The sequence below is a fragment of the Tiliqua scincoides genome, unplaced genomic scaffold (genome assembly GCF_035046505.1).
Source record: "Tiliqua scincoides isolate rTilSci1 unplaced genomic scaffold, rTilSci1.hap2 HAP2_SCAFFOLD_80, whole genome shotgun sequence".
NCBI classification, from domain to species: Eukaryota; Metazoa; Chordata; class Lepidosauria; order Squamata; family Scincidae; genus Tiliqua; species Tiliqua scincoides.
This window is the reverse complement of record NW_027101660.1, coordinates 94,985-106,988: the sequence shown is the minus strand read 5'-3', so window position 1 is coordinate 106,988 and position 12,004 is coordinate 94,985. Positions and strand designations below refer to the sequence as shown.

Genomic DNA, 12,004 nt, shown 5'->3' with positions numbered 1-12,004 from the left:
AAATTGCTAGCATGAGTTCACATTGCCCCATGTAGATGGATTGGACACAAGAAAGGAATAGGGTATGCTGTACACAGCCCAGTAATCATTTTGGTCGCTCAATTCTGCATCTTTTCTATTTCCACTATATCCTTTTTGAGATGTGGCGACCAGAACTGGACGCTGTGCTCCAGGTGTGGCCTTACCTTTGATTACAAGTCTCAGTCCTACCTAAGTGTGGGCAATCCTGTTCCTCTCTATTCAGAGTACGTAGTGGAACTTGCTTCTGAACGGGTACCAAGCCCAAGAAAAGCGACATGCCAGAAGTTAAGATTCCTGCTTTCTCATGTTTGTAGTTATTATGTGCAGGGAATGTCTTGTATGGAAGAAAATTTGTTTATATGAACTCCATATAGATTGTCATGCTGTCTGGCGCAAAGAGCTCAACTTACTAAACGGGTGGAACATGTTACGGAATCCATGCAGTTTGGGGAGAGGCAGGCAACCTGGTTCAGAGGCACAGTTCAAATTATATTAGCATTTCCTCACCTAGAGATGTGCAGCTTCTCCCCCCTAAAAAAAATTTAAATAAATTCCTTTTAATATGTGCAGAATGTGCAGTGAAGCTGCATTAATTTGCACTAATGATGGAGAGATCCACCGAGATTAACTGCATTTTTGCAAATTAGCAAAGAAGCAAATAAGCACTATCATCGTAATTATCATTGTGTGTGTGCTTTCCCCTCTGCAAAAGCAAGCCATGTTAGTTCTGCAACAGCAGTTGCTACTTTTGCTTGTGGATCTGTTTAATTATTTATGAGCCCTCTGCTCTGTGGGCAGTAATTATTCTGTGGTGGATTTTGATCAAACAATGAGGGGTGGGAGATCTTGCATCAGTCCTTAGGAAGAGGAGAGCCTCACTGCAGGCTTGACTTGAACTGGCTTGACTTTAGTGACGGCATCTTTCACAGGATAGGGTTCTGCACGTCTCCTTTTGGCCCCCTGTTCTGTGTGCCAACCCTTATTTTCCTAGCTTGCCTCCATCCTGCCCCACCCTTTCTTTTGGTCTCTTCCCATCAAGAGAGGTTGCTCAGGCACCACTCTGTGGATTCTCTGTGACTTCTGGCCTGTCTGATGGATGCGGGTGAGCCTGTTGCTAAGCAACTGGTCTTACATGTGTTCCAGATGCCCCAATCCACTTGCCCTTTGTATATGATATTCAGTTGCCTGGCTGTGAGCTAGAGCAACTCAGGAAGCTCAGTTGAATGCCAGCAAGGGTGCAAACCTTCCACCAGAATGACCCTGTGTGCTTGGGTAGAAGCACGTGTCATGGTTGGTGTCACCCAAACAGCAGTTGTTGGTGTATTTTGGGCACACACAAAGGGGTGTAAAGACCCCTGGGACCCAATGAGTAGTGGAACTGTTCCGTGCCTGTCTGGTCCAGCCCTAATTTTCTGTGTCTGAAGGGTTAGGCAAACTTGATGGGGAAGCATCAAAAAGGCTGGAGATGCTGGGCATGAACTCCTGGATGGAGTCTTGCGGGGACCTCTGAGTGCTGCAGTAGTGGTGACTTCTGGGAGCCCTTTGGAAATGCAGGTTAAGCGGCATTCATTGCCTGCCACTGCTCTCGCTTGTTGAGGTGAGAGAGGTTGCTGGAGAAAGCAATTGCAATTGCTTCTCCACGACCCCAGCTAGTCGGATTCCTTGTGGCCAGAGAATAGCATCTCTGCAGATAATTCATTAATGGAATCTCCAACCTGCTTCCCTGCTCTGAGCTTTGTGAGACCTGGGAAAGCTTGTGAGGGCAAGAGGAATGCATTCACAGGCCTTCTGTTTTGGGGGTCTTTCTCTTCCCTCCTCCTCTCTGTGACCCACGGCGGATAGCAAAGAGCAGTCTCTGGAGAGCACAGTTCTGCTGCCAGAGAGGGTGCATATTTTCAAGGCATCTTCTCTCTTATTCCTCGGTGTGGGAGTGAGTGGACATGTACATGCAGGTGCCCCCAGGATCTTGATCATCTCCTTATCTCTTTAACACCTTTTAAACATTGATGGGACTTGAGGCTGCTCCAGTTCAGCAGTGCAGTCCAGGCAGAGCCTGGGCTGTGGGAATCATGTGCGTACATGTGTCTGTGGCTTTCTGAAGTTGCAATTCTGCGCATACTTACCTGAGAGCAAGTCCCATTGAATTCAGCTTATTCTGGACATGCTGAGGGTTGCAGTGCAATAACACCTTCCTGGGTGAGCATCACCATTCCCTGTGGGAAGAGTACCCACCCCTTTGGAAGCAGTGCAGTGCCTGCCAAACCTTCCTGATGACGTGACAGAGGTGTTATTGGGACCATGGCATGGGGCGAAGGCTCTGAGCACCCTACTGTGTCTCAATCTGGATCATCCCCTCTGTGACTACTGTTAACTACAGGGAAACGAAGTCCCTTGGGGTCATTTGAATCAGAAGTGACCTACTGGATCATTTAGTCCAACCTCATTTGTGGCAGGAAATTCCCCTAGAGCATCTCCAGCAGGGGCCTGTTGAATCTCTGCTTGAAGATCTCCAGTCAGGAAGAATCCATCATCATCTCCCTCACTAGTCTGTTCCTTGCGGTCAAGGATTTCTTCCTGATGTCCTCCCGGAATCTGCCCTTTTGCAGTTTGTACCCACTGGATCTATTTCTATTTTCAGTGGCAGCTGAGAACAAGTTAGTTCCTTCTTCCGTAGAAGAGCCCTTCAGGTCTTTGAAGAGAGCTCTCATATCCCCTCTCAGCCTTCTCTTCTCCAGGCTAAACATCCGGAGTTTCCCCAACCTTTCCTTGTAGGGCTGAGAGATGGTCTGACTTGGGGCAATTCAACGACCTGTGCTCCCTACTGCCTTGTCTCCCTGAGATTTTTGACAGGTAAAGGAGAAACCTGTCCCAAAGCAAGCTGCTACCTGAGCAAGTTTTTGTTGTTGCTTGTGAAGTGTGGGCATTTTTATTTAAAAAAAATTCTTCATCTTCATCTCCTCCTCCTCCGCCCTTTCATTCTCCTTCACATCTTGTGCCTAATGTTGAAAAACGCAGTCTGCAAGTGTTGAAAATGAAAGTCGTTGCCTTAGAAAGGTCCTCGTATCAAGTCACTCATCTAGTTGGCTTTGCCCATTATTCAGATCATTGTCAAAGAAAAATGGTTGCCCTGAAAGTCAGTTGCAGTATCAGGTCATCTTTGGAGCCTGTGCATGGGCAAAGCTTTCAAAGAGCTTTGCTCGCATCGTAGTGGACCTTGTTCTCTTTTGAAGGCAAGGACTTCTGGCGTCCCTACAGAGGGGAAGCTCTGACTGCAGTCTGAATTGATAGCAGAGAAAGAGATGGCCCTCCAGTTGCAGGATGAAGCTATGTGTGCATCCTCGGGCTTTATGCTTTTCATGTTGGGAGCATGCCTCTGAACCAGGAGAAGATTATGCAGGGGTTGGATAGAGTGAATAGAGGGATGTTCTCCCTCTCGCACAACATCAAAGCCAGGGGACGCACACTCAAATTGAGTTTCGGGAGTATAGACTAAAGAAAATATTCCTTTGCCCAACATGCAATTAGCCTGTGGAACTCCTTGCCACAGGACGTGGTGATGGTGTCTGTCCTGGATGCCTTTAAAAGGGATTTGGTCAGATTTCTGGAGGAAAGTCAATCACAGGTTGCAAGCTATGATGGGGTTTGTAGGTTACCTCTGAATGCCTGATGCAAGGGAGTGGCAAGAGGATGCAGGTCTCTTGTTGTCTCATGTGCTCCCTGAGGAACCTGGTGGGCCACTGTGAGATACAGGAAGCTGGACTGGATGGCTTTTGGCCTGATACAGAGGAGTTCTTATGTTCTCAGGTTTGTATGTGCACTTCACGGCACAGGGCAGTGTGTATGAGAAGCGGAATAGTTCTTGTTCATCTCTTGCCCCCTCACCTCCTTCCTTGAAATCACAAATGAGATTCAGGTTTGAGACACTGCTACCTGAAAACTGAACATTCCTCTGCCGGGGTTTTCTTTATTCAGAAGGTGTCTCAGACTTCAAAGTTAAGAGTTCCCCCAGCACCTGTAACTCTGCCCTCTTGCGTGGATTATGTATCTTCGTAGGGCTTGTTCCTGCTATTAAATTTATGTCCTTCATGTGTATGGTTAATATAACACCGAATAGAGACTTAAATAATATACCTTTTACCAAGGAGACTGACTCCTAAGTGCCTGGGCAAGACTCAACCTGTTGGTTGTAGTGCGACAAAACCATTTTCATTTCCAGATTTTAGAGCGCCTTCTCTTTGGTGGTGCCCAATTCGTGAAATTTCCTCCCCCTGGATTTGAGAACTGCTCCCTCTTTGGAATCCTTTTGGTGGGGCCTCAAGACTTTTTTTTTTTTAATGTAGGGAATCTTTTAATTGTTGACTTTGGGGAACTGGTGCTTTTTATGAAATCCTTTTAACTGATCCAATTGAGCTTATTGTGTCTTATTGTTTTTATGGTTTTAATTTTTTTATATTAATGTTTTGGCATTGTTTTATCCATTGTATTGAAATATTATTTTGTAAGCTGCCTTGAGGGCCCTAGGCAGGGTGGAAAGGCGGGGTATAAATTCCTTGAATAAATAATAAATATAACTCATGCAAAACTGAAATAACTGAACTGCAAAACTGAACTAAAGAAAAATAAGCATACAAGCATCGGCAAACATTGTGAAAGGTTGGATGAAATCGGCCAAAAGAGCGTTAATCAGCAGATAAATGTCAGCTCTGCTTTGACACCCATCCATTTTTGACTTTCGTCTATGCTCTGGTCCCCCACTGCTCTGACAGACATGCGCTTCCGATACTTTCGGTCTCTGTTTTGACTTTCCCTGCTGGTGCTCATGTGTCTTGGGGCATCACAGAGCATGGCAAAAAGGCTATTATGCCAGAGAATATGTATGTTCACAGCTCAGAGGATTAAAGGCCCATGTTCTTATCAACGCAGAACAGAGTATTATAAATCCAGCCTTAGAATACTAAATCCCCCCAGGACGTGGGCCATTGTTTGGGGATGTGGGGTAAAAAGGAGAAGAAGCCGCAGCCCTAAGACAGAAATAATCAGTTTTGGAATGACACATTGTCAAATAAAATATTTTCTCCCATTATCCCCTTTCTTTCCTCCTTCCTCTGCCCTGCACTGTCAGATGGATAATTTAATGTGAAACAAAAAATAGATTACAAAAAGAGGCCTTCCTGACTTGGCTCCAAAGATTGACTCTCAGAAATGTGTGTGCATTTTGTGTTTAAACAACATACTGTTAGTGGAAGGGTAGCTGGCGAAGGACAGGCAGCTGGAGAGGAACCCTCCTTAGAGCAGGGAAAGAAAAGCTTGAGTACTGCTGTTCATCTTCTTCTATACCAGTGTTTCTCAACCAGTGGCATGGGTACAACCAGTGGTACTTGAGGTGGTGGTACTTGCAGGACCCCTGGGCACCTGCCGCCCAGCAGCAAGACCAGGAACAGGACGCAACAAACCGTGGGAAGAAGCTAGACTCCAAAGCCTGCTTTTCTGCGCTTGAAAAAGCCCTCCCATCCACTCTGAGCTTCTTACTGGTGTTTCTTGCACCTCATCTGGTCTCCCAACCCAGACGTAACTGGCGATGATGTAACTGCCAGTTACTTCGGTGGTGCTTAAAATAGGTAAACCATGTGAAATGGTACAACGGAGGACAAACATTGAGAAACACTGTTCTAGACTGGTACTGTTGATGGTGGCACACTGTGCTTGTAGGCTGAACAGACTCTCTTCAACTGGGTTCGGAATTGACAGGGCAATGACTCACTTATTAGCAAGTGCTGGTGACAGGGGCAAGCTTGCTGGTCTGCTTTCTAAAAATCCTCTCCTAGACGTTGATTGAATCTGGTAACATTTCGGCCACTCACCATGTTGATTTGGTCTCGCTTTCATGTTTGCGGTCAACACAAATTGCTTTCCAGTCACTTTTCAGCTGTTTACCATGGCACATGTACAGAATCTCATTTTCTGAGCCTGTGCATTTTTCCTTCCTGTGATTCTCAGGTCTTAATACCTCTGGCCCTTAACAAGCTGGACTCACTTAAGTGAGTTTGCTGAGCCTCGCTTCTTCAGGGTACAATAAATACATCAGCTCTGAGCACAGCACTGTTTAGCTTGTCTTGGTGTCCAAAGGATGTGGAGGAAAGCAGTGGCTGGCCCCACTATGCGGTGTGCAGTAGGAGGGCTTACACCAAAGCACCAGTGAAGCTGAACTGTTTGTGGAAAGATGCACGTTTGGGAAGGGGTTGATTTATTTAGAAAGGGGTCCAAAGGAGCTGGAAATTGGTGGCTCAGTGATCCCCAACTTTCTTTTGGGATGCTTTTGGCGTTCGGATTAGGGTTCTTTTGGGACGCTACCCCCCTGACCCAACCAGGGAGCCTTCATTCCATTAGTATGGGAGTTCCAGGTTTTGTCGCTGCTGGCTTTTAAGTTAAAAATCCCCTTTTTGCTTGCAAGTATTTGGCAGCAGCATCAGTGAAACCCCGAAGTGCTATACTACTGGCACTGTGGGTCCCCAGTTGGGTGGCTACGCTGCTTAAGAGGACAGTGTCCAAAAGAAGATTAGAAATACCTGTCCTGGGGTGTTCCGGGTTGGGGAGCACTGGTGTCGCCTCCGCCAGCCCTATTTGGAGATACCAGGAGTCAGACAAATGTGGGGACCTTCAGCACGCAAAATATGTTCCCTACTGTGGAGCTGCAGCCCCTCCTTTGCGTCAGAGCAGCTCATTTTGCATAATACTTCTAGTCTGCCCTTAATCCCTATTTAAAAATAAATCCGCTGAATTCACATCTGACAGGCAGAATAAATAGCCCCAAAAGGCCCTTTGTTTTACTTTCTTCATTTCGGGTATATGTTTCCTGTTGTTGATGACATGTTGCCTGGCTTGCTTGCTTGCTTTATGCATTTTTTTAAAAAAAGTTTTGTTGAGACATATAGTAGAAGAGAAAAAGTAAGTAAAACAAAGCATTGGAGAATTGGTCTCCTTGCTTGTGATTTGCAGAGAGAGAGAGAGAATACTGTGCCAAGTGTCATTTGTCTCAGATCATGTTTTGGGTTTGACAGGAGGAGGAGATGACAGCTGGACGACTGGAGGTGGTGGTTGTCCAGGTTTGCTTTTCAAGATAAATCTCTTGCCAGCAGATGCTCCAGTCCAGCGACACATTTGTATGGTGGGGACCTGGTATTTCACCTCTTTAGAGGTTCAGTGCAAGAAAGGAAACTAAGACAGGAGAGATGTCCTTGATGTCTTTAGCACCTGTTGCCTCGCAGGTGTGTTTGTGGGGCCACCATAATCTTTCTAACTTAATCCCACCCTCATTTACAGTTGGCATATGAGGCTTCCACCTTATTGGTTGACAGTAGTAGACAGAAGTCTTTGTGTAGTGGTCAAGTGGATGATCCCAGTCTGTGAGCTGTTGTGAGGCCGGTTTAGTGTATTTGTCTGTGGCACTGTTTTTAGGATTGCATCTGTAGACTATCATAGCATAGAGTTAGAGGGAACCCACAAGGTTATATAGTCCATCCTTCCGCACATAGCAGGAAATCCTTCTAGAGCAGTGGTTCTCAAACTTTTACCACTGGGACCCACTTTTTAGACTGAGAATCTGTCAGGACCCACCAGAAGTGACATCATCAAGCAGGAAGAGTTTTAACAATCCTAGGCTGCAATCCTGTCCACTCTTACCCAGGAGTAAGTCCCATTTACTATCATTGTTAAAAGCATATAGATAGTAGCCTGTTTACATTACAGATTTTACATTTCCCCAAATGCAGTTGGGAGCATCAAGTTGAATATATGAAAAACATAAAATATTGACATTTAGGGGACCCACCTGGAATTGGCTTGCAACCCACTTAATGGGTCCTAACCCACAGTTTGAGAAACACTGTCTAGAGCATCTCCAGCAGATGCCTATCATGTCCTAATAAATTTCTGCCTCTTGCCCTGAAAGAGGTGCCCTAGTTGCACCATTCTTTTACAGCACTCAACCCCTTCCCCCCCACCCCACCCTCATTATTGTGGTGTAAGGAAAGAGTTTTTAAGAGGTGGAAGATGACTATCATGTGTACTTTTCATTTCTGCCCCACCTGTCAGGTAGTCCTCAGGCATCTAACGAAGTCTAAAAATGGTGTACACATCCACACAGACAAAAAAAACCCCTTAATTCGCAGTAAAACTTCTGCTATTTGTGCTGCATCTGTTTCCTTCCCCATGAAGAAAAGTTTTAAAAGAGCGAGAAAATGAACATGGGGTGGGGGGGTGCGCTGGTGCATATATGCTAAGGTCAGAGCCCCGACTGCCTGTCAGCGGGCGACTGCGGCCGCTGTCTGTAGGCAGTTTTTTGTTCGGTCTGGCTGGGACACGTGAGCTGCAAAGTTATGTACACTGAACAAAGCAATGAATAATTTGCTCCGAGTGCTGTTGCTTGCTGTGTGAGACCCATCCTGCCAACTGTGCGGCTGCTGAGCAGCCGGTTTATCAGTCGCCTTGATTGTCAAGTGTTCTCACTCTCCTCCCTCCCCCTTCCTGTGGAAGGGTGCAGTATTTGTGTCTTGCGTGAGATTTGCAAGGGCTTAATGCAACAGTTAGACAAATGCTGCATTTTTAGCGTCCCTTTGCCAATGGGGAGAATCGCCCACCACATCTTTCCGCTCAGCAGTTGTCTGTTGTTTTGTGAGACCCTGGTGGTTCGTGCCCCTGGGGATACTCTTATGCTTCACTCCCACATCTGATGTTGGACTCCAGACTCCTTGACTTCATGGAATCAGAGAGTTGGAGGTCTGCACAAAGTCATATAGTCCAACCCATATAGTGGGTTCGTGAAACCTCTTTTGTAGGGTCATAGCAACCTTTCAAAGCTTGCTGCTTGACCACCTTTTCCCTCTTTCTACCCCTAACCTATTTGGAAGACAGGGGCAGGGGTGGGTGGATTGGGTCCCAGAACGGGGGGGGGGGGGGCGGGCGGATTGGCAGTGGGTCCCCAGTCTAATTATTTACCTATTTATTGGGGGTATGGCACAAAAAGGTTGAAAGACCACTGCTCTGATCTAAGTGGCTAAGTAGCTGCGGTCTGTTTACCTGAGCAAGGTCCACTTGTGATGACCATCACAAATGTCAATGGAGTTTATTTCTCCTGCAAGAAGCAAGTTTGCGCTGAAGTTAACATAGCACATGTTGCTTTGGGGCTTTGACTCCTGGGTTGTAGCTGTTGGTTGGCCAACCACCATGGAACTGGCTTTGTTCAAGAGAGGAAATGGGAATGAACCCCTTTGAGTTGGTCTGTCTGTCCCGTCCCCCCCACCTCTGAGATGCCATCAGAAGCCAGCAAATCTGGAGTTTAGCAGAGAGCAAGACCAAGAATGGTGCCTTTTCCATCACTCGGCCTGCCTGTCTCACTGTCCTCTGACCCTTTCCTCCTTGAGCTCTGTCAGCAGCAGCCGTACTTGGTGTGTGTGTAAAATAAAGATACCCTTCAACTGCTCCGTTTTGACAGCTATCACCCTGGTTTTTCTTGACTGATTATCCTTTCCCCTTCCTCCCTGCCTTGATATGTTGTATTTTACTTTTATATGCAAGCCCAAAGGCAAGACCTTGATACTTCTAATTCTTGGACAGAGATTAATAATTGTAGGTGCTTAATAATATCAGGGGGTGGTGGTGATACTGCCTTTCAGTGCCTGCTGGGGCAGGGTGTCAAACTGCCGCTAAAAGCTTGTTTCTCTGCCTCCTTTCAGGGTGGACTGATTGCTCTGCTCCTGCTGCTGCTGGTGTTCACTGTTGCCTTGTATGCCCAGCGCCGCTGGTACAAGCAGCGCAGGATCCCACAGAAGAGTGCCAGCACGGAGGCCACTCACGAGATCCACTACATCCCGTCGGTGCTGCTGGGCCCGCAGGGCAGGGAGAGCTTCCGGAACTCACGCCTGCAGGCCCACAACTCGGTTATTGGCATGCCCATCCGCGAGACCCCCATCCTGGACGACTATGACTATGAGGAGGAGGAGAACCCCTTGCGGCCCGAGCACGCCTGCAGGGAGGACGAGTTTGGGAGCCCGATGACAGAGCCCTTGGACAGCTTGGGCAGGAGCAGAGAGAAGCCTGAGTACGACAAGAAAGGTTGGTCGGTTGGCTGATGTGTGTGTATTTCCCGTGCCCTTTGCTGGAGGCAGCCATCTTTGGAATGGCTGGAGGGTCATTAAAAAGTGATGGATGAGCAGGGAGGCAGCGTGTCTCAGCCTTGCTGGGTATTCAATCTTCTCCCTCCCAGGGTCGTGTTGTAGAAGTGCAGTCGGATGCTGTGTTTTAAATGAGCTCTGGGTTTCGAGGAACGGTTTCCTGGCATGCAGGAACTGGTCACACAGACTCACGGCCCTGCTGGAGAGGATGACAGTGACAGCTGCTTCAAAGGAGGAAAGGCCCATTCAGTTCCTTTGTTCTCCCCCCCCCCCATCATTGCCTTTCTTTGAGGAACGTGGGATATTTGTGTGCCTCGCATCTCTGTCAAGACCCAGCCTCTGGCAAAGCACATGTTATGACTTAACTCTGTGTGGCAAACATTCTTTAGCATGGAAGGACAGTTTTCTTATCCTGCTTGCAGGATAGTTGCCTCTTGGGGGACATGAATAGTGTAGGAACGTTTAGTGCATTACTGTGTAGCCCTTCACTGATCAGTGATTTTCAACCTTTTTCATCTCCCTGTGCACTGACAATGCACTAAAATTGTCAAGGCACACCATTCATTTTTTTTTTTTATTTTTTTGAGGAACACCCCACTGCCAGCTAGGGGCTCACATTCGCAAAGGCCCTACTAACTGACACTCCACCAAACTCATGTGGCACACCTGTGGATCATTCATGGCACACCATTGTACCATGGCACAGTGGCTGAAGACTACTGGTTTAGTTCAAACACCTCCTGAAAAGGTGATTTCCTGGGTGGGTCTGATGACCTAAGAAGCTGTGGTTTATCCAGCGGTGAACAACATGATCTCTGAGCTCGAACCCTCCCTCCTCTATTCCTTCACGTATCTGATCTCAGTGCAATGCTTTAACTGTGGCTTGCAAACCACAATTAAAAACATCAGAAGAGCCTGGATCAGGTGGAAGGTCCATCTAGCCCAGCTCCCCATATCTCACACTGGCCCACCTGATGCCTCAGGGAGCACTCAAGACCCCAAGAGACCTGCGTCCTCCCTTGCACCCAGCATTCAGATTTAGGCAGCCTCTAAACCTGGAGGTTGCATCCAGTCCTCAGAACTTGCAAACTTTGATGGATTTCTCCATCAGTCTGTCCACTGCCCTTTTGAAGGCATCTAGGCCAAGTGCCGTCACATCACACACTTAAACTGGCATGTGAAACTCAAGCCTGCATGTTTACCTTGTTTGCGTATGTGCTGGGTGTGGCTAGGAGATGGGACGGAGGAGGATCCTCCCTGCTTTATAAATCACAATTCAAGCAAAGCTCCAGGTTTAGATGAGCTGAGGTTTGCTCCAGCTCTGATGTGAACACCTGAATGCTGCAGCTGAGTGGTTAAGGGTTGGTAAAGAGAGAGTGCGTGCATCTGTGCCAGCCCCATGACCTTTTGAGATGGGTGTTTTCTGTCTGGGATTTGAATTCCTGTCTCACCTGAAGGAGAGTCAGTTGTGAATCCACCCCTGAGTCAGGATACTTTCTTATTTTACATCAACAGATTGTAAATATTTTAAAGTGTAATGGTGAACATATTCTTGACATATTGATCAGTGAATTGTATCACGTGTGCTTAACTGGCATTCGGTTCTTGGAAAGTGAAGGAATTCTCCCTTTCCTTTCTCAGCTGCCTCAAAGTACCTGCTTTTGTGGCTTCACATTCAGAGCACTTGCCTCTCTCCCTTGAGAGGGTCTCCGACCAAATCTCAGTTGAAATGGTAGCTGGTTACTTGAATGGGGGACCCTAATAAGGCCACTCTGCCTGCCTCACAGAGCTTGCAAGGATTCTGGGGAGATGAT

The 12,004-nt window shown here is 47.1% G+C and overlaps 1 protein-coding gene across 1 annotated transcript in view; it reads left to right on the top strand.

Annotated features, from left to right (window-relative positions):
- Positions 1 to 12,004, top strand: part of LOC136636072 (astrotactin-2-like) — a gene marked incomplete at its 3' end in the record, with an annotated part of 141,127 nt that overhangs the window by 34,162 nt on the left and 94,961 nt on the right. Inside the window, exon 3 of the mRNA XM_066611092.1 lies at positions 9,753 to 10,131. Within this exon, the coding sequence (XP_066467189.1) occupies positions 9,753 to 10,131 (379 nt within the window). The remainder of the gene's footprint in view (positions 1 to 9,752; positions 10,132 to 12,004) is intronic.